This window comes from Lepidochelys kempii, chromosome 6 (assembly GCF_965140285.1).
Source record: "Lepidochelys kempii isolate rLepKem1 chromosome 6, rLepKem1.hap1, whole genome shotgun sequence".
In the NCBI taxonomy this organism is placed as follows: Eukaryota; Metazoa; Chordata; order Testudines; family Cheloniidae; genus Lepidochelys; species Lepidochelys kempii.
Genome location: NC_136385.1, coordinates 42,783,184 through 42,810,171, shown reverse-complemented (window position 1 = coordinate 42,810,171; position 26,988 = coordinate 42,783,184). Strand labels below are relative to the sequence as shown.

General features: G+C 35.5%; 1 protein-coding gene across 5 annotated transcripts in view; it reads left to right on the top strand.

The window, feature by feature from the left end:
• ELP4 (elongator acetyltransferase complex subunit 4) overlaps nucleotides 1-26,988 on the top strand; it is a 268,889-nt gene that overhangs the window by 112,714 nt on the left and 129,187 nt on the right. For 4 of the 5 annotated variants that reach the window (XM_073347771.2, XM_073347772.1, XM_073347769.2 and 1 more), the window contains 2 exons: nucleotides 3,215-3,323; nucleotides 6,085-6,191. In XM_073347771.2, the coding sequence (XP_073203872.1) occupies nucleotides 3,215-3,323; nucleotides 6,085-6,191 (216 nt within the window). Of the gene's footprint in view, nucleotides 1-3,214; nucleotides 3,324-6,084; nucleotides 6,192-11,398; nucleotides 20,049-26,988 lie in introns of those variants that run through there. The other variant, XM_073347773.2, reaches the window with a different exon arrangement.

Genomic DNA, 26,988 nt, shown 5'->3' with positions numbered 1-26,988 from the left:
CAGTTATGATTAGAATCTAGAGTAGAATGGAATACCCATTCACTATAGGATTGCTACCTTATTGCTATAATAATTACATTTTGGCTGAAGTAACTAATTTAGAAAAATTGCAAAGCATCTAGTAAATCAGAGAACTTTCCAGGATTGTTTTATGTAATTTAAAACAATGCCTCTCCTAGTTGCCAGCAAACTAGTTTCCTGATTCTCTTCTGTCCTGGCTCCATTCCTAGCCATGCCATGGCTCATCTCCAGACCTGCCAAGTTTCCGCCAGAAGCTGGTGGGAGATTTGTATAGGGTTGAAGGAAGATTTGGAGCTCTGTTAAATTTTCAAGCCCAGATGGGGCAATGTGATTTGTGTGTTTTATGTCAGCATGCCATACATCACAACTATCTGTGTGCTGACATAAGCATTGATTGGACATTAATATGCTGAACTTTGAAAACTGGAAAATATGTGATATAAACAGATCTTTGTCAACAATGCCACAGAAAGAAACATGTTTGTGTTATGACAGTTCTATGCATAAAATGTATTCATCCCCCAAACCAGAAGAATGCTTTGGTATATTTTAAAACAAAGCTGACTTGAACAAAAAAGCTCCACTCCAGGAAAGCAAACCTATTCAAGCCGGCACTTGAGCATGAACTTAACTTAAAGCATTTTCTTAAATCCCATTGAAGCCAGTCGGACTTAACTATCAACTAAAAGTTAAACATGCTTAAGTGCTGTCCTAAGTAAGCATGGACTTAAACATGTACTTAAATGCTCTCCTGACCGTTCCAAAATGAGTGGCTGTTATTTTTATAATTTCCATTTTTTTGCATGTTGTGGTAGTCTTGCTGATGCCTGAGCATCTTCTGTACCTAAAATAGCTTTACCACACCATTTATAACATACAGTTTACCAAAATGAGCATATAATGGCCTTTGATAACTGGTTTTAGGTATCAGAGTAACAGCCGTGTTAGTCTGTATTCACAAAAAGAAAAGGAGTACTTGTGGCACCTTAGAGACTAACCCATTTATTTGAGCATAAGCTTTCGTGAGCTACAGCTCACTTCATCGGATGCATATGCTCACGGAAGCTTATGCTCAAATAAATGGGTTAGTCTCTAAGGTGCCACAAGTACTCCTTTTCTTTTTGTTTTTAGGTATAGTATGATTACGAGTTTATTTCTTCCTTTACTATTAGTTTAGTTTGTATTTGTTAATATCTATGTGGTGTTTTTGGGCAGCTTGGTAATACAATAAAAATAATATTCATAGCCTGCCAAAGAACCTGGTTTAGACAAAATTCTAGAATTTCCAGTGTCTGGATGCTCAGAGCTCACTGGTCACTACACTTCTACAATTGCTTTTTCTTTTTCTAATTGTCCTGTAGATTAGCACTAGCAAGGGCCTCTGAAATATAGGGTTAATGTATAGCATTATTGCTGGCCAGATAGTAGTGGAGTGTGAAAATGTTCACAAGTTCAGCTGTAATTCTGTAGTAGTATGTGTCATTAGGGTGTGATGTAATAATGGTGTGAGTAAGACATGCAGTCAAACTTCTTTATCGTAGTGCAAATGATTGCATAGAATTTCCTTCTAACCAGTAAGACACAGTACAACAGCAAATTACCCTTCACCATGAAATGACTTCACAGAGATCTGGCTCCATGTGAAAACAGGCTATGTTGGCCCTACACAAGTGGTGGCTTTGAAAGGTCAGCAATCCACAGGTACATGGGGAGGGGCATTATGGGATTGGTGAGTTTAGTCCTGCTACCCCAAACAGATTGGCCTGAGTGGAGCAGGAATAGGTTATTTTTGGGGTGAAATAAACATGGTTTTCAGACACTTTCCTACCAACCTTAAGAAGAAACATTCACCTTCCCCATGTGTTTTGCAGGTGTCTCAATAGTCAAGTAGTAGGCTATTATGTTGTTAAATATGGTATTTTGCGGGATATTGGGTTTTATATTTTATATTTTTTTAAATTAAAACCCCTATACATTGCCGTGTAATATGCTTTATCTGTGACTGTATCAATATATTTAGATCTACTTTTGTTTAAATATTGGATGTAAATCATTGTTTGCATTTGGGAATTTTCTGATATACAATATCAAATCTTTGTATAGCTGATAATCTCACATGATGGTGATATTTACAATAGCCCTTTCTCCCTAAGTGAAGGGCACATGATTAAGAAAGAGAATCAGGATATGGAAAAGGCTTTAGAATCAGATGATGGCCTAATTCCTCCTACCTGAAATGGGTATTTGGGGGTAATTATTTGGGCCTGGTACTTTCTGAAAATAAGGTGGGTATGGCATGTGTACACAGCTATCAAGGACAGAGTATAAAAACTCTGGGGACTGCTTTAAGATAAGCACATTGATTAAGTTGAAGCATTCTGCTTTTCACCATAATTTTATCATATTTTACTGCTCATCATATAGTGGTATCTACAAAGAATCTCTTAAGCACATTTTGTTCTTCAGTTTAATATGGAGGTTTCTGTTCTGGTATCCAATATGCATATTTCTCTGTCTTGTAAAATTCAGTATTGCATTAATGTGCAAACAGTACATCCTGATTTTAGGATACATGTGACGATACACTCTCAGATATCAAAGGAGATTTAAGCCCAAAATATCACTACTAAACCGAAAATATATTGAGAAATGGAAATAGGTACTACTGTTTTTTGGATTTATATGTTCCGCAGTGTACTTTCTGATTCAGAAGAAAAACAAAAATGATTGGAAAAATATTTTGCTTATTATTAATGATATTCTTTATCTTCTATTCTAAAACATGTAATCAAGTAATGCATTTTGGAAAATACTGCAATATCATGTTTTAATACATTTTTCAGTTGATGAGGTTTTCAAAGGGACAAGTGGTAGTTGAAAGTCAATGAAAGTTAGCTGCCTAATGCTATGTATGCCTTTGAAAATCTTTCTAAATATGAATAAATGCATAAATCAAAATGAAGATTTAGAAAAAGTATCGAATTTAGTTCTGAGTCAGCTCTCTCTCCATATCATCTTAATTGTTTTCCCTTAGATGCAGGTTACTAGAAGCTTTTTTAGTTTCTGGTTATTTTTAGGTATTGATGACCTATTTTCACTTCAGTTTGTCATTAGAAAACAGACTTACTACTCTCAGAACATTAATTATCTTTTTCGTCACAGAGGATGTATATTTTGTTTCCATGTTTTACAGAATAAAGCAATTATGGAACGTGTAACAAACTTGTCAGATACGGTAGTTGGTCTTGAATCATTTATCGGCTCTGAGAGAGAAACCAATCCATTATACAAGGATTACCAGGGTAAGTTCCATCTTTAGCAATGCAAAAAGTCTGCATGGAGTGCTTCTAGGGCACTTAGCATCTTACTCTCCTATTGGAGTATCTACTATAAAGTAGCATTTGATTTCATTTTGGAATATACCTCTTAAATGTTACTCCTTGCTAACCAATCTTGAGTTAGGCAATTTTTCAGTAAAGTGCATTAAGACTGCAAAGGAAACATGGCAACTCCTTGCATGTTGTCAAGCCATATTACTGAGGCATGGCTCAATCAGATGTATATCTCAACAGGCAGGCTTTGGGGAATTCACATGCAGGGGAGGCTTGGCAATCATCTGACCAGTGAGCTGAACTTGTCATTAAATCAATATTTCTGATCTGCCAAGTTTTAAATAGAGAACGTGAAAAAACATGATATATTTAAGCGAGTGAAGTACTAAATGATGCAGTATGCAAAACTTTGTGTTTGAAGATGATGATTTACTGTTTACTGTTTTTAATTATGGCAGTTCTTCCTTCAAAGGTATTGAGTATGGAAATGAGTGAAGGTAAAAATAAATATGAAACTAATTTTTGTACAGAAACTTATTATTCCACCCAGTCTTTCTGGTGACTTATTTTCAACATGTGTAACAGTGTTTAATCATTGGGTTCAGTTAACAAAAATTTATAAAAGTTTGGGTAGCAGAACTATTTAAATTCTGAAAGATTAGAAGATATGCATAGCCTAAGTAGTGAATAACAAACAGTTTTAGCTAATCCAGAGTGGTGATCTGTGTGCGCATAAATTACCGCTATTATTATTGTGATACTACTGTAGTTCCATGGAAACCTCTAGTCTAAAGACTGAACTGCCTATTTGAAGCCTGCTGTAAGCATGTGAAAATGTGGCAATGTTTTTCCATGCTAGAGCACAGAAAATGAAGCAGAAATGGTATTGAAGAACACTTTATACTACTGTATGTGTTCAGGCTGCAGTTTCATAAATCAGAGCAAACCTTTTTTTAAAAGAAAGAAAAGAAAAGAATGTACATTTGATTATTAGAAAAGAGTGGCTGAAAAAATGAACAAAAGCTACTGCAAAAATAATTTGCCTATTGTATAGGCCCTATTTGACATTTTTGCATTCTAATACAGTTCTGTTAATTTAATATAATAGAACTTATCTTAATAGTGAAGGAGGTCTTTAAGAAAATATATACCTTTCCTATCCTGTATTTCCTTTAAGAACTCATGTTAAATACATTTTGGTTTTTTGTCCCAATAAATAATACTAAACATAAAAGCTTTACTGGGTTTTATTTTCTTATAGTTACTCTTTATCTAAAATCCTAAAAATTGATCAGATTTTATACGATTGAAATTTTTCCAATGGTTTAGGGATGTGGTTTCTTTTCCTGAAAATTTCTTTGTAAAAGATGCATTATTCGCTGCAGATAACACAAGGCTCTGCCTATAGACAAAGTTCAATAGAATGTTTTGATGACATTGCTGCATTTATGAATAAATCCTAAATTTATTGTTTTGTTTTAAAGCCTACAGTTTTGCATTAAACTTGTGAAAAGTAAGTAAAGATTGAAGATGGTGCAGATATCCCTTTATTAAATGTGTATAATTATATTTTACAGCTCTGTTTGTGGTCGAGCTGCTCTACCTGTACATTATGGTCACATTTTGAACTATGTAAATAATTCTTAGAATTCATTGAATGGAAAAAGAGGTTTTTGATTATTTTTATAACATTTTCCCAAGGATTTAGAAGACTTTTTTAAATAGGATAGTATTTGTAAAACTCTATTTAAAAGTGTATGAAACTTTTCCTCTTTATCTTCTGTAATTCCACTTAACAAAAAGTAAAAATTTGAAAAATACCCCACACTGGTCTTAATTTATTTTTCTCGCAGTAGCCATTTTCAAGCGATAGAGCTCTTCTAAATTAATGTAATATTGAATTTGCCTCTGCAATGTTTTCATGTAGACACCTTGAATTTGTGAATATCAAATGTAGGCCAGTAATTGAGAGCATTGTAGAATATTCTTAGTTTTCAACTGTGGAAAATGACCCCTAGGTTGTTCAGACACTGTATTAGGCTGAACAAAAACCATCCAGCGTCCTTGTCAGAAAAAATCAGTTTGAGTTTCAACTGACGGAATGCAGAGCTAGCAGTGTACCTAGTGTTGTTATAAAAAATCAGAACAGCTATGTAAAGGTCTTACATGTAGAAAATTCATTTTTGTAGGGATGATGTAGGGGTTAAAATTTATCAAAGAGTGTGCTCTAAAATGCCGTGTACCACAACACTTTTAGAAGGTGCAAAATTAAATACTTTTCATTACAGCTTCACTGGTTATCAGTAACCCATAAGCCTTGTTTTGCTGGCTGCTTACTGGTGCATTTAATAAAATAAAGATCACTCAGTGGTGCCGTGGGCAGCATGCAAGGTGATAGCCATATTTGCTTACTGTAAATACAAGAGAAAATCACACACAAACCGGCTGTAGTTTTGACAAGTATTAAGATCCCTCTTTACATCTGTACTTCTGTACCAAAGTGCAATTAGTTTTCCTCGCACAAGGATTTCTGTTTATCTTATTCTGCTTGATTACATGAGTATAATCGCACCGTTTGCTTCATTGCTCCTGGTAGTAAGCTGCAGTTTAAAAAGGGGAGGATGAGTGTGTGTAAATATACAGAATTCTGCTGTAAGACTCTTTAATTTATGCATCTGGATGACAGCATTTTCTTACATTTTTTCCTCCTTTTACTTTTCCTTTCCACAAGGTTTGATTCATGTGCACCAGATTCCTCGGCTTAATAGCTTGATCTGTGATGTGTCAGGCACGAAGGACCTTGCTTTTAGATTAAAAAGGAAGCTGTTCACCATTGAGGTAAGAGAAACAGTTTTGTTTCACTATTTAGAACCCAAAAGGTGGAGCTAATTCCTATCTTTTAGTTTTGTGAAATACTTTAACTTTTGTTAATGTTCATTTAATTGTGGTTCACCTATTTAGAACAATTTTATAAAATATTACTTTTAATGTGTAGTCAAATTAAGAATGTCTCTCTAGTTGTACCAAATCAGATTATGCATAAACAGTTTATTTTGTTTTAAAATGTACATAGGAAGTAGGCCACAACCTTCAGTAACAAAGCATAACATGCGTATTTCTGAGGATGTCAGGAGCATGTTTAATTAAATGTTAATGACTTACTCTTACTTGTGTTAGTGTGTGGGAAAATAGCTACATGTTGTTACTCCAGTTGAGGGACTTTAATGTATAATGCTGCCTAAAATTGTGTGTAGCATGAGGGATAAGTGTCCTTATCAGTATTCAGAAACCATTTTCTTTGCATTACTGAAATCACCTTTAGCTCTTTTATGTCATTTTAAACACAGTATCACTTACACTAATGTCCTTTAATAAATTTTCTACTAAATTTAAACTTTTTTCCTCTGACCTTTATACAGACGGTCCTGATGGAAGGGAGTAATACAAAAGATGTATTTCATTTTAATCTTGCTAAAGAGCAAATGAACGTAGAACTATTAAGCAATTAGAGTTGATGTATTTATTAATTAACTAAATGTTCAGAGAAGGGAGATGGCTTTTTGGATAATATGATAGTCATTGGTACAGTCTGAGCATTTTTTTTTAACAAAGACATAAAACAGCCAAGCAGTCCTGACAAACCATTTTGTTTAATCTCTTTTCAAATGAAAAGCTCTTAAGCAAGCCACTTGTCTTAACTGCTTGAAACCATAAAAGAGAGAATTGCCACCAATAAATTAGCATATTTTTAACTTCATCTCCAAATGACGGTCAATGTGGCTTGGCACTGCTTTGGTGTTTGGGACTTCACCCTTAAGTGACCACTTTGGCCCTTATTTGACCCTCTGCCCTCTTTAGCTGGCCACTTGATAAGGTAACTTAAGGGTTCTCTCCCTTTTTTTTTTTTTTTTTTTTTTTTTTGCTTTCTCTTCACAATTGTAAGTAGCCCTAACCTATAAATCATTGAAAGGGCCCTATCAAGAGACAAATTAAGGAGCCCTCCTCCTAATTAATGGTCATCAATGTCCTTAATTATCTAATCCTATTGAGAGTAGTTAATAGTTAATCGGTCAGCCAGTTCTTCATTCTGGTCATCTCTGCATGATAGCTAGAAGTTTCTTGACTGGAGATACTCCCTTCAAAAGCCACTTAAAGCCAAATGCACGAGGGGGGAGGGGAGGTGTTTAAAGGTGATTCCTTTTCAATTTTTTTCCCCCACTTCTTAGAGAATACAGTTAAAGGAATAAAGCACCGTAGTGGTTTAGACCATTTTAACATAATTTCACTTTATCAAAAGACTATTACATTTTTTGAATCAGTACTAGATTCATGCCAGGTTTTAGACAGAAGTTGTAATTCTTTTCAGTAACACAAGCAAATATGCACCATTATTTTCTACTATATTAAATTCACATTTACTTTATCTGTGAATTGAAATATTTTGAATTTTTCTCGCCTGGATCAGAAGATGATTCTTCTGTCCACAAGATCTAAGGTTACCACTTTCTATTGCTGTAAAAACTAAATCAGGAGGCTCTGTATAAAGAATTTCATTAGCCAAGGGACAAAAGAGTTTGAATCAGGGGTGTTATGGAACCCTTGGAAAAAAAAAACTGTTGCTGTAGAGATGGGTAGATGACTCACTTGAATAATTTCAACCCTCATTGTTAAGATAGGGGCCCCTTTTGAATAATTTCAGTTCTTGATGGGGATAAACTTTTTGCAAACCAAGTTGAGGCAAGTCAGTCCTCTTTGAACAACTTTGATCATTATTCTACTGTGATATGCCTCTACCCATTTCACCAAACTACAATCCATATAAGCTTCTCTTCTTCCCTATATTAGAAGGAGCTGGCCAAGCACAGCTTGACTGACCAGGGTAGCTTTGGAAGGCAAGGCACTTTTGAAAAAGAAAAAAATAAATTGATGAAAAAAGTAGGATCTGGATAGAATCACTCAAAACTGGATACTACAGTTAAAATGTAATGTGTCAGCAGTCAATTCCAAATCCTTTGGCAAAAACAAAAGGTAGCAAACAATGTGCTTTACAATCAATATTGCAGTTTTTCCAAAACAAAATAAACTTTAAAGGGTTAAGGACATTTGTAGAGTCTAGTTTGGGAGAATTAGAAATGAGGATATATATTTAAATACATTACAGTTTTAGACAATATGAAAGTAGCTGTGTAAAGTATGTTAAACATATCTGGGAAGGTGGTGTTGAACTCTACCTGAGCATATCTTTTTAAAACCAGATTATAAATGCTGAGGTAGGGAAGTACAGCATGTGACTTGTGACAAAATTGCTTCAAGGAAGTTTTCATCACTAGACTACTGCTTCTCAAGTGGCAACATTTGTAATGTGTGCAGTGAAGGAGGCCCCTTTATCTTCTCAAAAAAGCTGTCCAACTTCCTATTTCATCACAGTGTCAACTTTTAAAGTCACTAATGCTTTTCACATCAATAAATTTAACTACCTATAGTTTGGCCCTCAATAAAAAGGCTTAGATGTTACAAATTTTTAATAGAATTAATTCTTTCTAAGAGGATAGTAACACTTTGTACAGCTTACTACAGTTAGCATTGTTAAAGTTTTTGTATATGAAAATTTACCTAAGATAACGAATAGTCTTTTATGAGTTTCTGGTTTTTGTAAAAAATACATGGATTAAAAAGTATTCCATGGGGGGAGTACTTTTTTGTGTTGAAGACTGATACATTTGTTCACCTTTTAAAATACATACTCTGAGTGTTCTTATGGATTTACATGTTTCATTTTAAAAATATTTAGCTTAATTATTTGCAGGAAAACTTAGCTATATTTGATAAGAGTTAGAACAGTTGTACTTATCTTTCCCAAAAACCTTTACTTGTTGTCATATTTAAACATGGCAAAGTAGACATATCTAATGTGCATACCACTTTAAAGGACAAAATTTTGAAGTTAGCCTGTCTAATCCTATTTCTTCTCACTTTGGAATCTTAATTAGAAGGAGATAAAAACCATCATTTGACTAAATTATTGTCTTGAATCTGTAGCAAAAGGTATAATCCGCAATTGGGCCAATTAGTGTACCCCATAGTTAGCTATGCTGAGGCAGGCAACTTGATTAGATCTGACACCAGCCTAGTTCCCACTGTTGTTTTGCCAGGTATGATGGTCAGACTTCAAAGGGCTTGAGGCATCAGCAGGGCAAGGTTTGGAGGCCAGCTTAGGTCCGGTCGTTAATCTCTCTGCTAAAACCACAGCAGCCCTCGCACAAAACAAGCTTACACGACACAATCATGCGGTATTAAAGTTTAGGTTGAGTCATGCCAATTTGCCTTTGATTTTCTGATGATTGACTAAAAGATGGCTACATGACTAGACACACACTAAAAGTTTACTCATTAGGTAAGTTCCCCAAATATTTGAAATATTTTTTGATTTCTCAGTTAAATGATATGACAGCCTTATTCATCTTAATTAAACTTTCCAGGATAGTGTTTGAAATACCATTTTTTTTGTGTATAACTGAGTGTAACTTGTATCAGCATTTGTTAGATTTTCACATATAACATGCCTCTCACCTTCATCATAGTTTTTCTTGGTGTAACCACTTCCTTGTCATTCTAAAAGCCCGTCATACCAAAAATATTAAAGAAAACTGTTTCTAAATGATAAGCTTTTGAAATCCTACAGACCTTTAAGGAAACTTTTTTTCTTACAGTCATTTATGTTCACTTACACTTATTCACATAAAGGGAATTTCTTCATAATTTTTTTCCACTTAAATGTTGAGTAAAGTGCTCTTCTACCAATGTGATTACATAAGTGTTCCTTTCTTTTGCATTCTGATTTGTTGAAATATTGTGGTAATAGTGACATGTTTCCATTCTGAGAAAAGCCTAGGGCTGCTTTAGTATTATTCCAAATGATTGAAATTGCCATCTTGCTGACTTTCCCTTAGGCGGCTTAAGGCCTGTTTACTTTAGTATTTATTTTGCATGTTCCCTCTGTGTTTGGCTGGCAGGACATCATTACCTGGTTTAATAAGACAGTTGGAATAAGATTCTTATTCTTTTGTTATTGTGTGGTCGTCATAAACTCCTACTATTATATGGTTACAGTTAATCATTTAAGAAATTCAGAGAAATGTTTAGAGTTGAGAAACTTCATGAAAATAATCTTTTAAATTACTACTGTTTTGTTATACACCTGATATATTTTTAAAGTCTTCAGATAATGGCCATTTATTAGATTTACAAGATAATTTTTGTTCCTTTCTTGTGCAAATTTTGTCTAAGAATATCTACAATTGTTGTGGAAAAAATAGACTTTTATTAGTTGCAAACACTCTGTATTCAGACCTGTACAAATAGGAAAAAAAATTAATAGCTTTAAAGGATGTATAGTGCCTGCACAAGCTAGAGGATAAACTTTAGATCCTGTGTGCAAAAGACAATTCTGTTTGAAGCTCAGTATCATAGCTGTGCTGCAGTTCCACATATAGCCTAATAGTAGTGAGTTTCCTGAACTCAAGGGTCACATCGCTCAAAGGTGTTCCGTGAGGGAAAGAGAGGAAAATATAGAAAAGAATTAGAGTACTCTTGTGGCAGTAAAGTAGCTACTATCTCAATGGCAGGCATTTACAGACTGTTCTCTGAAGCACTCGGCATCAGTTGTGCATTCTTTTAATGTCATATCCATTGCTGCTAAAGGAAAAAGTTATGAATTTAGGAGAGAGTCTAGAAAAGTGTGTGTGTGTAAGAAATATGTGAGTTCCCTACAGCAATCAAAATAATGGACTTTCTTTTTTCACCACCTAAGGAAGTTTTATATTACTAGAGGGGAGATGGTTTCCAAAACTGGCTAGCTCTTCCAGGTGTCAGTTGTAACTACATAGTCACTTCAGTGTATGTTACATATCCGTTAATTATGTTAGGAAAGTTGTAACGTGGTGGAGTTTTCAAGTTATCATGAAACACTGCTTTTGAGGGTCTCTTCTTGAATCCCCATACTTTAACCTTTTTGCTGTGTTCTCCTCTCCCCCTTTTTTTCCTAGACATGTGCTGGGTTGTCCCAGAGTGACATCTTCATTTAACCAGAAGGGATTGCTGAAAGCCAAACCAAAGCCATTCCCCTTCCTCAGGAGCTGTGTCCTGTAGCACTCCCAATTTCTGCTAGCCCAGGAATGAAGGGATGAGCTCAAGACCTGAACTCTGAGCCTCAGCATGCCTGCACTCTGACAGACCACTATATTGCTGAACCAGGCACCCTAAAATATTTTGCAGTTATTATCATAAATGCATTGAGAACAGTGATGACTGCATATTGACTCAGGAGGATCATATTGCCAAGCTCTTTTTGCTGATGTGAAAAATTAATCCTGTCATCAGTATATATGGCGAATATCTATGTAGGTACAGAGAGATGTACATCTTTGAATAATAGTTATCTGAAAGTAAAATTATGTATATATTATATACATAAATCTACATCTGTTTGAATAGTTATATCATCTATTCCTAAGCTGCTTTCTCCAAGAAATTCTCCACTCAGAGCAGCCTTCACTGATGATCATCTCAATTCTGATTGTATTTCACTTTTTTTATAAAGGTGCATTATTTTCTATTTTATCAATGCAAATGAAATTAATGAAAATGATTTCAGGCAACATTTTTAAAGAAAACAGACCATAAACTGTGTAAGTATAAGAACGGTTAGAAGCCAGAACATAATCACTTATTGGAATCTTAGTCAAGTTATAATTTCCTCAGTATTGATCAAAAAGACTCAACTAAATTCCTGTTTATTGGGATGAACTTCTGGCAGGTATAAGTCCTATATACAGTACACTGCATATACAATCATGTTGCGGGATCCAGTTTCCATATAAACAAGACATTCCTCCCTGTGTTTTAAAGATTGCGCTAAAGTATTAGTATGATTCTTAAAACATATTGAGGTCTCATTACACCTCAAAATGGAAGCTGACATTTCTTTGGCTGGAGGACAACCATGTTGTAACTTGATCCTTTTACATGGATGTACTTTTAGTGTAGACAGCACTTCACTTAAATTTTTGGTCAAAACAATGAGGCTATGAGGTTTTCTTGAGTGTTTCAGAAAACATTGCTCTTTGATTTACTAGTGATATAAAGCTTGGGTAGTGGCTACAATCTAGGGGCTTGATTCCCCTTTGGAAGCATGTAGGCTTGGGGGAATCAGTTGAAACATAGTGGCTGTTCTGCATGCTTCCTCCCTGTTCTTGAACTGCTCCCTGCCTTCTCCTGAACATCACACAGTTGAGATTCCACTTCAGCTCAGAGGCTGGAAGGTGGCAGAAACAAGGAACTCTGGCTATACACCATGTGAAGAAAATACTATAGTAAATTGTAATGGAGATTAATGGTAGTCCAACCAGAATTGCTCCAAATTGCTACATTCATGTACCTGCCCATTTTCTCCCACTGCAATAATTAAGATAGATATTCATTTTGTTTTTTAGAAATGTAGATGGAAAGAGGGTAAGCATAATAGCATTGAAATTTTCTTCACATAAAATTAAATGTTACCTTTCTTAAACAAGAGATCCTAATCAAAATGTATACCCTCATAACTCCATGTTCCATTCTACGTTATTTCATCTAGTAGCCAGTTCAGGTTCTTTTTACCTGATATAGTGTACTTCACTGAATTGTTTTGTCAGATGCTGTCAAGCCAACCTACCATTGTTAAAGAAAATCAAACTAAATCATTTTGGCATGAGCCTTCCAGGAATAAGGCACAGAATATGAAGAGTTTGATGACATCAAGGATTTGATTTCAATATTGTAAAAGACTGCCTGTCAAAAATGTATTACATTCTTTCAGATAATTTCAAGAAATAAATGGGTTTAAAATTCTGACAGTACACTTTAGGTAAGGTTTTGGGTTATTATTTTAAAATTATCATTACTTTGGCTAAAATAATACTTGAAATGAAGTTCCTTTTAAAAAAAAATCTGAATATTGATAATGTGTAGAAACATGAGAAATCAAGTAATAAGATCTTCATACTGCACTGAATTTAAAACTGAACAATATTATTGCAAAATGAAGTAGAAGATGAAATTCCTGAATCTGAATATACTACTAGACATTTTAGTTTACAAAATTCTGCCAATATTTGTCACCAGTTAATATTAAGTAGTCCTGGTTGATATTGACTGGTCAGTTTGGAGATTGGTGCATGAAGATAATGTAGCAAACATCACCAGAAAACTGAAAAATACTAACTTCTAGATAATGTGGTTAGCTCTGCAGTATACTGTATCTTTCATATTTTAACAGAATTAACTTTCTGTTTATTGACAGGGAGAGAGAATTTCCATTAACTTCCTCAATACTTTGACACTTGAAATGTTGTAATGCAATGTTTTTGCAGTTCCTTTTTAATAAGCTGAAGTCTCATTCATTTTTATTTAAATAAGTTATTCTTTTGTTTAGAAATATTGATACCAATTTGTAATGTAGTTGTGTTGCACCACTGGAAGAGCATGAAACAAAGCCATGTGTGTAATTAAAGGTCACTTGGACATATTGTAATGGACTACGGGTCAGTGCTACAGCATGAAATGCCCTTGTTCAGTCTGTAAATAGATGGGTCCGTTTATCTTGTGTTTCCCATACCAAAAAAGGACATTGACACATTCCCAGTTTATTAATATAAAAAAATACAAATTATGAACAAGTTGAGTAGACTAAAAGGTATCTCTTTGATACACATATTGTTAGTAAGAATAGAAAATACCTTATGTATCTAAGAGCATGTCTATCTACACTGGGAGTTATTTTTGAATAGCTATTCCTAATTAAATATGTCTGATTAACACGGTGTGTAGATGCTCTTATTCTGGAAGAAGAGTTCCTTATTCTGAATTAGTGTAATCAAGTGGATTAAGTTTAAGAGTAATAAGGCACTTGCATTATGGAATAAGAGTATCTATACATGGAGTTAGTCAGGAATAATTAATCTTCTTTAAATTCACACCGTGTCTTATTCCAGACTAACTTTCTTTTGTAGGCAAACTCTTAGTATAACATATATTCCATACAAATGTTTACATATGCTTAATAATTTGGGAAATAGTGGAAGACTTCCCTTTCCCTGTTAGTTTAATATTCATTAATATCAGGACCTGACAACCGGCAACAGGCAACCCTATTACTTTTGGAGTGATACCGTCAACAAAGATAGAACTTCAGTAAAATTCTAAAATTTGATTTTAAGCCACACAAAATCACTGATGAGAAAATATCCTTTTGTGGAAAAACTCAATGCATTTATTGTAATTCGGGTTCTTTGGAGCTGGCTCATTTGATCCAAGCTACCTTCATAACGGGGATGAGGCCAGTGGCTAACCACAGTTTTCTTATAAAGCTTTTCTTCTTGCTTTTTTGTATCTTTGAGCCCAAGTCCTGGTGTGGGAGGATAGGTGACTCATCAGGAAGCAATTGACGGTGGTATTTTCAAAAGCAGCTAAGGGAGTTAGGCACCCAGTTCTTATTCTCAATGGGAATTGAGTGCGAGCTCCCTTAGCTACTTATGAAAATCCTATCTCAAAAGTTTAAATGCCTAAATAATATCAATATAGAAGTATAAACTATACAAGCAACTCTCTTTACAAACAATAATTATGTCTCACCACAGCCCCGTGAGGTAAGGAAGTAGCATTATATCTACATTTTATATATGGGTAAACTTAGGTAAAGGAAGGCTAATGAATTGTCAGAAGCCTAACAATTGAAAATCAGTGGAAGTTGGGTGCTAAACTCCATTAGTCTCTCTTGAAAATCTTGGCCAAAGTTGCCATCAATATCTACAATGATATTGCTTTGAGCTGTACAGGAATTCTTTCAGAGAAATGGGTCATAAAAAGATAGTATGGAACTAAATATTTGAGAAGTAAATTCAACAACCTGCAAAGGTACACATTCCCAAACTGAGGACTGACTATGGGAAAGTACTATTAAAGGATTTGTCAGTTATACAGAATATTGAAGAATTGTTGTAGTTGAAAACCCAGTCACCTGTCAAGGGAAAGAAAAAATAATACTGAGATTTGGTCTAGAAAGGCTTAAAATCAAATGTCCCTAGCACCTGAGTTGGCTATTGTTACACTGTTGACTTAAAATGAATAGTTCCACCTACTTCTTCTTAGTGTATGTGCAACATGCCTCAGGGACACGTGACCAGGATTCGTCACCAAATTTGGTCTGCTGGTTGGATCATTAGCTTCCCCGGTTGGGCTGGGTACTGACAAGGAGTGCAGTGTGAACGCTGATCCATGCCCCCCATTCCTCCTACTAAATAAGCAACACCACTTTATTCAGGAAGTCTACTGGAATGGATGGAAGAACACAATTCAAAAACTAATATTGCAAAAGAATTTCCCATACCACTTGCCTTAAATGTTGATAACAACCCATTCTGGGAACATAGCTTCAGAATTCCCAGCAGGAGGACTCAGGAAACCATCAGGGTAGAGTCTTGCTGTCTCAGAATACTAATTACAGCCCTTTTATATAACACTCTTTGGCTTGAAAGATTCCATCACAACAAAGTGGTAGGAAAACTATACAATGGAATCATTTCATCCATTACTGGAATACAACCGCCTCTTATGTGAACTGTGACAACTGCTTAAGAGAACACAACAACACTACATAATTGTTAAGGAGAGGTAGTGAATACTTTATCCAACTGAAACTTCAGCAACAATGTAGATATAAAAAAATTAAATTCCCATATTGTAATTTGGCCAATATAGAATTTTTTTCATACTGAGTGACTGTAAGTGGTCAGAGACCTCAATTTTTCATCTCGTTAAAATGTGTCATCTCCCTTAGAACAGTGCTCCTTAATCCTATGCTAATGTGTTGTTTTGCTGACTTAGAAGAAAGAGTGCCCCCTATTGAATATCAACATCTCTTCATTCAAAAATACAATAGTATTCTTTGGAGCTTTTTGTGTTAAGGATAGCCTTGACCTTTCTTACCTTGTGAGATTTGACAGAATCACAGCAAAAACTGGTATGACTTCAGGACAAAAAAAAAAGATAGGGTACTCCATGCTATTTTTTTTTTAAAAAACTGCTTTACAGCCACCATTCAAAAACATTGCTTCTTTATCTAGCATAAATTGTGCAGGGAGAGGCAATATGGAGACAAACTCTATATTCTGGGATTCAACAACTTCAACCAAAAAGTTGTTGGCTACCATCAGTAGATCCTCCCATCAATGCAACGGTAAAAGAGACAATAATTAAGGCATGAATAAACATATAACTTATACATTTAGATTTTGGCTACTTCAAGTTTACTGCTATTATTCTCACCTCTATTTTCTGTCTCCCAGTTTGACTTTAAAAAAACAAAAAAAATTGGTTCGTTTCCTGTATTTTTTAGTGGCAATTTTATAAAGGTTGCTTGTTAAGCAATTTAAAGTTAACATTAATCACTTAAGATCAGTTCGTTTGTAATACCTGGCTGTGGGCACACCAGGCCCTTTAAGATGAGACAAAGATTACTTGTTGCATTAAACAGAGGCTGCCTGGCCTGCTTGTCCAGTATAACTCTGGGATGTCATCTCTTAACAATGTTAGCTTGAATTTGAATGCTGTCAGCATGTAAAGGTTCAGATCTTCTGTTGGCCACAAACCCCTTCACTTCAGACACTTTGAAGCAGGAACAGTATGACATGTAACTATCACTTCTAAAAAAATGACTAGGGATTTTGGATGCCCAACTTCTGAGACAGCTTTGAATAGTCTGATTTTCAGAAGGTGAGTGCTCAACACTTAATGAAAATCATTCTCTTTAAGGTTCTCTTAACCTTATTATCAGGTTCAGCACCTAAAAATTAAGGCACACAAAATCAAGTTACTTTTTTTTTAATTTTGGCTGTTGTCTGTTTAACCTTCCTTCCTAGACCTCTAGGCTCTCCTCCCCCCACGCACTGGGAGCAGTAGCAGCGCTATCATTAAAGTTGCAAATTAGTTTCCATTAAAAGTGCTATTTTAATACAGTTAATAACTGCATGAAACATTCACCTTTGGGACTGACTTTTCTGAATGGCAGAGCTCTGTCCAAATAAGATTTATTTATTTTAAGTTTGAGCAAAAACCATTCAATCATATACGTGAGATGAGTGTATGTGTTGGCTGGGTGGGGAGAAATAAATTTCACCTTACATTGAAAAAATAAATCTTATCTCCTTCTCACTTTTTGTTTAAAGAAAAAAACAGCTGAAGTGGCTAAAGTTTGAAAGTTGCAAGTTGGCTTAGAAATACTCTTCTGCGTCCTTATTCTGGAGGAAATTGGCTTTGATATGACCAAGTTGTGAATGAGAGAATCAAATACTGAGTATATCTACTGGAGTATTTTTCTGTGCTAGTTTAGGGGGCCTCTCCCAGCATCTGCAGAAGCTTCATTAAGTGTTGGAACTGTGTGTGTGTGTCTGTCTGTCTGTCTGTCTGTCTGTCCAATGGACTAAGGTAGCAGCAGAGTTCTGCTGGCCTTGGTCAAGAATAACAGTGTCCCAGTGGCATCTAGCCAAATAGTTCCAGCTTTTGGAAATTGCACACTTTATTTGCAATTTTTTGCAAGACCGCATATAACTACACACATAAGAGGACTAGCTCAGACCTGTAACATGGGTGTCCTCTGCATCTTGGACCTCTCGCTAGGTCCTCACATCCGAACTATATCTAAATCTTGCATAACGTCTGTAAGATGGCCTTTCCTAGCCATCCACACATCTAGAACTCTCATCCAAGCTCTCATCATTTTGCATTACAGCAACATCCTTTTTTCTGGCTTTGAAAAATACAATCTTCTTCTACTCATATCCATTCAGAATGCTGCTACAATGATCGTTCTCCTAGCCCATCATTTTGACCATGTCTCCCCTCTTTTGAATCTCTCCACTGGTTCTCTTCCACATCAAACGTAACCTGCTTGTATTCACTTTCAAGACCCTTCACAGTCAGTGCCCACCCTACCAATTATCTCTCATTTGCTATCGAGCTATCAATGCTCTCTTCCAATCAGCCCATGATGCCATGTCCACTGCCCATTTGTTAAATTTTCAAACAAACAATTTCATGCTTTCTGCCATGCTGCCCCTGACACTCGGGATGTGCTCACCATAAGTATCTGCAAAGCTACTTAATTATCCACCTACAAATTCCTCCTCAAAACTCTTCTAGATGCCCACAAAAAGCTTGATACCAGTTAAGCTGCTAATGTGCAGTGACCACTGCCTATCGTGCTGACCAGTATTGTCTCATTATTTATTTAGACTCCCCTGACTTTATCCATCTGTTGTCTCTTGTCTTATACTTAGATTTTAAGCCCCCTGGTGCGGGGGCCATCTTTTATTTCTCTATTTGTACAGCACCTAGCATAATGGAGTCCTGGTTCATGACTAGGGCTCCTGTGTTCTAGATAATACAAATAATTACTACTATTACTAATAAGGTTCTGTCGTTGAACCTTAACATTGCCATACCCTGCCTTTTGAGTGTTTAACTGAGCAACCTGAAAATTGCATGATCATTTGGGTGGGGAGGAGTGTACGGGCAGTATTAAAGCTCTTTTTTGGGGGGAGGGGGAACTCTGGCATTACAAATATTCTGGAAAATACTGCTGGCTCCATTTACCCTCGTTAGCTTAGGAAGCTACAGATTGTCTTTTCTGAATTTGCAGTGTCCACTGGGAAGGGGAGAGAATGGAAGTAATTTCTAGGGTTCAGCAGGGAGTATTTATACCTTTGACCTGCTTTGGCAGCTTAAAGTTGTCGTCATGGCTGCTATCTATATAGGTCCACCAATGAAGGCTGCCCTGGGGATGTACTGAATCAGCACATTCATCTGGTCAGTGCTTCTAATGCTTTTGAGGTGAGGTATGGTGGGGCTGGGCTGGGCAGTATGTAGGTTTGTTTTGCTATTGCAACACCCCTTCAGTAGGCTAGGCCTTCTGCCACCAGAAGCTTTATAATGTGAGTTATATGAGGTTCTGCTGCTGTAACCTGGGGGCAAATCTATCCTGCATCTATAAGTATTAAGACATATGTATGTTAAGAAAAATGCACCAGTGCTAAGTTTGTAATTTAAGTGCTTCCTAATACTGTTAAAATATAGTTTTGTTTACAGAGAGAGAAATTATGATAAGGAAATAAGAAAAAGAGAATGAAATGTTGGAATTTAGGTCTGCCCTTCAACAGTACCATAGCCATGGGCTGTTTCTGCTTTGTCTGCATCATTGTCTAAACTAAAAATAACATTCCCATAGCCTTATTGTCAAAGTTGTTATAGCTACTCCTTTAATTCTGTTTAAAAATGGATAGAGGGAAAGGCAACATAAATATTAAATGTGTGCAGATATTTCAGTAAGTAACTAACAAGAGATTCCTGATGCTCTGAAGTGCTGCATAGTTAAAAGGAGTCTACATTTTACTTAAGTAAAGAGGTGTTTAGTAACTGCAGATTGTCTTAAATATATTTTTGTTTATTTTGATTTTTGTTTAATTATTTAACTACTACGCATCATTAAAGTATGTAACTATTTTTAAAATGTATATTTAGACTAACTCTGATGCCAATAAAATTGAAAATAATTCATCCATATAAAGCTATACTAAAAGTTGTTTGATTTATACTTCTGTCTTGTTTAAGATGTATACTTTATATGTGTATAGATTTATATTTCGGTACCATATTATAGATGAAGTAATCATCCCTTTTAATTCATAACTAATATATACTTCTCATATTACTCATTAGGTAAATGAAAATACATTTGATTTGTTGGTTTTCTTTTAATAAGGTCCTTTTTCTTTCCAGAATAAGGAGATAATAAATATTGCCACATTAATAAACAATTGAAATCCTATTGAACAATGAAAGATTGTGCTATGTGAATATTCTGTGGGATGTGCAGAAGCAGAATGGGCTCTTGCATTCTGTGTGGCCCTCGACAATAGGAGATATCTTTTTAAGGCTATGTGGGGGAACCAGCTATGCATCCTGCATAAAGAACGCAGCTCTCAGTTGGCTAGCTATTGGGCCTATGTCTTCCCGTTGCTGGCCATAAAAAGAGCATTCTGATTGTGAAGGGGCCAACAAGAACAGGTCCAAACTACTAAAATGATCCAAAACTGCAAGATTGGGTTTAGCTGTATCTTTGTAGTAAGGTTCAAAGGCATTAAGGTCACACGTTCACTCTGTTTTTGAGAAGATTTTATTATTAATTGGTTATGCGAATGAATAGTTACAACAGGCACATTGGTGTTTTTCAGCTTACTGGTTTAACTGGTATTGTTGGTGTAATTATTGCAAGTACCTAATATGCTTAGGTTTGGACTTTCAAACTGTGCATACAGTTTGGCCTGTGTACCTTCGTGCATCTGCACTTGCACGCTCTCAACTGCCATCTTGATTTGCAGACATATGTTTATCTGCATACCCAAATCAAGAGTTGTGTGTGCAAGTCACGGGCATGCCGTATCTCAAAAACTGGCTCCTAAAACCTTTTGTCCAGTTGTGCTGTTTTAACTTGTGTGTTTTGAAATGATGTAACCTTTTACGTTGATCTAAAAGATTGGTATTAGTTGAAGATAGGATAATACAAGAGATAATTGAAACTGAAGTGCTTCAACTGTTGCTTTGGTAGACAGTTGATAGATTTGAGTTCATATAAATAAAGCTAAGAAAAGAAAGCTGGTGAATGCTTTAGTTTTCCTATTACAATATTCAAAGTAAGGTGATCAGTTTAATCTACTGCAAAGTGCATAGCATCTGTGCAAACGAGTATTGCTTTCCAAATTTTTGAATCAAAGGCAAACAGTATTTACTAGCCCAAAGGGAAAAACAGGTGTGAAACCAAGAATGTTATTGAAGTAAAAATGTAGAAATCTTAATAAAAATATGAATAGGTGTAGTGTCATTTGTATTGAGACAAAAGTGGTCTGTAATAAGGAATTGTTTTACACATATCTAGAATTATTTTGTTAGCAATCCCTTTAATTACACAAAACCCGCAAAAAAATGTATATTTCTGAAGTATCAAGAAAATGTTTTGCCCTTCATGTAGTTGATTATCATTTACAGGGAAAGTAAGGATCTACATAAGATTGCATTGATAAATGGTTTAAAATAATATTTTGAGCTGAATAAAAATGTTGCAAAAATACTTGCTGGCTTGAAAATTACACTAGCTATTCTTGTTTCAAATTTTGTTTGATATATTGTTCTGTATGATTTTATGGTAAACATATTATTCCTTGAACAGGAATAGAGTAAGCTGCCAGGAAGGGGTTTTGTTGTCAGAGTAGTTCCCGCCTCATGTTTTGTAAGAGATTTCATGGTCCCATTGTAAAGAGTGGATGATTTAAAACGTGTTCCCAAGATAAACTTTCCCATTGTCATTAATGAGGATGGATAATACTGAGTGACAACTGCATTAGGAATGACACAGAAAGAGCTGTTAGATTTGTCAGAGCATATCACTTCAGGCAATGAAACTTGAGGACATTCTTTTTTTGTAATTTTTTGCTACGTATTGTGAGGACCAGGGCTTGTGATTACTCACACAGGTGTATTTTACAGTTTTGTTGATGTAATAGTTAGATAGCTTTTGAAAAGTTATTGGTGGTAAATATGGTCTGTATACTGTCATATTTAACCCTAACCCACTTCTGATGATGCAGTGATTTCTTCTCTCAGAAGTTATTCAACAACAAATATTCTTTTAATTGATTTAAAAATATCAATTAAAAAAGATTTCTTGAGTGAAAACTGGCTTATTTTATGATATATTACTGAATGAGAAATATTTAAATTCTATATCTACAAAAATGATTTTTAAATATTCATGTAAAAAGATATACCCCGCATTGCCACAACAGAGCTTCTGGGATAAAGATTTAAAAATTGGGACACTAATGCATGTAATTTACATTAACTTTAAAAATAACATTTCCTCATACAGAAATATTTTTTTAAATATTTATCATTGAATAATAATGTATGACTTTTTCTGGTGTTTAAAATCTCTCCAAACTACAACATGCCTATCAATTTCCATTTTGAACATGCAATTGGTCACTTTTTCGCCTTGATTCATTTTGCCTGGCTGCCAACCAAATTTTGCCTCTGTATACATTCTTGACACTAATAATGACTGAGTTTCTGTTCGTTTGCGTGCAAGATTTCCCAAGCGGCAGTTTGGGGCTCGGATAAACTATCTATCATGATTGCATACAACTAATGTGCCTCAACCAAATCAGCCAATGATTGAAATTACATTTGACAATTCACCTCTCCTTGGTATGCCTGAGGTGAACATAGCTACAGACCATCCCCGGAAGGACATAGCAACTCCTCCATATGCTGGGGAGGATCCTTTTTATTTATGTCAAGAGACTTTTAGAAAAGCATGTACAGGCAAGGTAGATTTTTTTTTTTAACTTCCTTGTTTTCAGATATATTGCTGCTTCTTTTTCCTTAGCAGAGCATTTTATTTTTGCAAGATACTATTAATTCATTAAAACCTTTAAATGCTTGCTTGTCTTATTAGAAACTGGTGTAGGTTATCCAAGATAATATGTGTACATAGGTTTAAAAATGAAAAAATCATTTAAGACTTCATTTGTTGTCTGAGAATATTCTTTTATTAATAGAACAAATGATAGTCAAATATCAGACAAAATGCCTGTTGCTCTGTTGATCTTTATCAGAGTTTACACCTGCTTGAAGCATTTTGATAATACAGAAACTGAGAAAGAATGGCAAGAAAAAACCTGCCTCTGTCAAACACAAATTCTTTTAAAATTAGATTTCAGAGTGTATTTTTATTTAAATGGTTGCTAATTTTTTATTGATTCATTAAAATGTCTCCTGCAAATATGAAGAGAATAAACCTTTGATTTCATATTAGTATTACTGAAATATCTCTCCAAAATAAAAGCCTCTGTTGAAGGTGCTTTCTGCAGGTTTTCAACCTTTTTACATAGAATCTGTTTTGTAACAGTTACTTCAGTAATAAACTGAAGAAAATTTGAAATAGTCTCTTTCTTCACAAGTGCTGTATTTTGGCTGAAAATCATCCTTGATGATGAGAAAATAATAAACATTTTCAAAATGCAAAGTTTAAATGTAGTTCAGCTGACAAAATCATACTCCCAGAAAGATGGAGGGTAAGGGGGAAGAGGACACTACTCTTTGTTTCCTCTTATGGTTACAGTGTATTGAGTGAAAAGATACTTTCTGGTAAAAACAAAAACAAAAAAAACAGTCCTAATAAAATTGAGCATATTAAAGAATTAAACCCTAGAGTATCTTTTGCTACCTTTTATTATTTTTGTGTAACGACACATGTTGCACATTGTACATTTGCTGCAAAGACTAAAGATATAAAATCGAGATGTCCCCTTAAATAACTGTGCACTGCTTCTGGCGCTATGAAGGGAAGTTGCATGTGTGTATATGAGTGCAGAATGTAGTCGATGACTATTATTCTAGTTCTGTTACAAACTCATCAATTCACAAATCTCTCATTTTTCAGAAATCAGATACAATTTTTCTAGGGCTTTTTTTTTCTGTAGATTAATTTCAATTTAAGTTAATGATGTTCTTGATGTTCTTGACAGCTTCATATAATGTATATGCATTTGTCCTTAGATCTGGGGGCAAAGCTAGCTATATGGTATCATGCTTCTAGTAGCATTTACAGCTCACAAGTCCAGAAGACCAGGACCCTGTTACATATGTAAATCATTAAGCATAATCATCCGTGACTCTGAAAGCAGGGAGGAAATAAGTCTGCCACACAATCATGGATAGTTGACTTGTTCCAGTAACAGTGTAGTAAACCTACACCAAAACATATCTTATTTCCCATACTTATCTAGTTATTACCATTGACTTTCTTCACCTGTGCCTCCTCTCTTACTGTTTGAAAGTAAACATTCGTCCTGTACACAATCCTGGAATGATCATTCTTTTTCTGAATAACAACCCAGAACTTGGTGTCTTCTATTTCATAAACAGTATGATAGATTTCTTATCCTTCCACTGAGTGAGTGACTGGGGTAAGGTTAAGAAAAAACAGAATTTTCTTGTTTCTTTAAAGACTGTCTCCTTCTCTTGCCACCAAAACGTGATTTTGCTATTTGACTTAAAGTCTTATCAAGCATATATACTGTTCGTCCTCTGTGTTGGAAGTGCAGTTATGGTCAGAAAATAACTACCTAAAAATTACACCTTTTTCAACTGAACTACTCCCTGGTATGTATTAAGCAGTAATAATTCTAACTTTACTTGCTAAAATAAGTTTTTAATTCTTTCTCTCCTGTTATCATCATTGAGCCAATAGAATTATGGGAGAATGACTAGGATTATTTTTTAGCTTGCAGATCATCAACAGTGTGCAAGCCAGAAAGAACACATCTTGACTTTCAAGCACTGATTGAGTTTCAGGGCTAGCAGTTAGAGAACACTTTTTTACTTCTGAACTGAATGAATCTGATCCAAAGTCCTTGAGAGAAAATAAAAATGAAGTAATACAATGCCAATTTAAGAGACATTTATCAAAGTGTAATTGCATTATGTATCCAAGAGAATGGGAAGCTGAACTTCCATGAAGGCTGGAAGTTACATTCTTAACTTTTCAGCATCCCCAGTATGTTGGGTTTTTAGAGCAGGGTTAGTTTGCTAATTATTATAAACATCAGTCTGCTTTAATGCAGAATGCACTATAGTTGTAGCTGTGTCAGTTCCAGGATATTAGAGAGACAAGGTGGGTGAAGTGATATCTTTCATTGGACCAGCTTCTGTTGATGAGAGAGACAATCTTTGGAGAAGAAGTTGGTCCAATAAAAGATATTACCTCACCAACCTTGTTACTTTAATGCTGATTTTCACAAATGTTCGTATTAATTGGTCCGTGATATATAGTCAATAATGTGTACTCTTGACTTGATCACTTTCTCTACATTCTGGTCTGAGGTTTTCATTCAATTTTTGCCATCTATCAGCTTTCCTGTAGTGACTTCTATTTTAGCTTCTTAGACTTTTTTTCTGTTACCATTTCCAGTATATTTTCTACTGAACTGTTTCTAGGAAAGGATATAGGGTATGATAACACCATACCAAGAATACCAGATAGCACCATTTGAAAGGAATAGGCCCTCAGCTTAAAAATATCCAGTTTTTCTGTTTTATTTTGGATTTTGGCCTAATTGATCTTGTTACTTACCCATGAATGGGTCTGAAGTGGGTGTGTTTAAGTAAGAATAGGATGAATTTTGTATTAAATACTTGTAGATTTACCAATATGTTCTGCTGTGGTTTACTAAACTCCATGTACCCTGTACCCCATTTCTTAAGACATTCTAAAAATATAGGTGATTTTGGAAACAAAACATGAATAAAGTAAACATTTGGTAGCTATTACAAATATCACTTTTGTTAGCAAGTAAATCATGGTATCCTGATATGTATTTGAGTCATCTAGTTAGAATTGTTAATAGGCACCTGCTTTATTTATTGCAGAGCTCGGTTTGAGATTATTGAAGAAATAAGTTTGTTGGTGTTTTAGGGCCATATTCTGCTATCACTTGCATCCAATTTACCTTAGAATTTTGCATAATTATGTCCAGTGAACTATATAATGAAGGTCTTTCATATAACATAGTTATACAAGCAGATTGTGCATCATAAAGGAGGTGTGCAGCTGCCCAAAATGAACAAAATAAACTTGTTCTGTTTCAAAAAGTAATCAGACTTTTTGAAAAGTCTTACATGTGCATTAATGTTGACAGGCAGCTTTAATTATGTACTGACTTCTAACATTCACTCTGTTCATCTTCTCATGCCCAGTTATGCCTTCAGCATCAACTAATTATAACCTTAGGATCACTAAATGTGTATATATGCAATTACAAGAGTCATTGAATATTACTAGGGCCCTACCAAATCCACGGTCCATTTTGATCAATTTCACAGCCAGAGTGTATTAAAATTGGTCAATTTTACATTTTCAGATGTTTTTGTCTGAAATTTCAAGGTATTGTAACCATGGTGGTCCCAACACAAAAGGTTCCCAGAAGTGGGTCTTTTCTCTCCCCCGAGCTGCCATGCAAGGGAAGGACAAGTCCTGTCTCTCCCCAGCCCAGCAGGGACTTGCAGTTAGGTGTCCCCTGACTGGTGCGCTTCCAGGAGCAAGGAGATATTGGACTCACCTCCATAAGTCTCCTCCAACTGCAGGAACCTCCATTGCTGGGCAGGGAGCTTCCTGCAGCAGGAGTTGGCACTCAGAGGTGGGTCTGATCTCCACCCGCACCACCACCCCCAGAGCTGCCATGCAAGGGAAGGACAAGTCCAGCAGGGACTTGCAGCTAGGAGTCCCCTGACTGGGGCATTCCCAGGAGCAGGGGGATATTAGACTCACCTACACAAGTCTCCTCCAGCTGCAGGAACCTCCGGGGCTGGAGCTTCCTTCAGGAGGGGGAGGAACTCCAAGGTGGGTCTGATCTCCTCCAGAGATCAAGAGTGTCCAAGCAGGGGAAGGACAAGTCCTCTCCCTCCCCAGCCCAGCCAGGACTTGCAG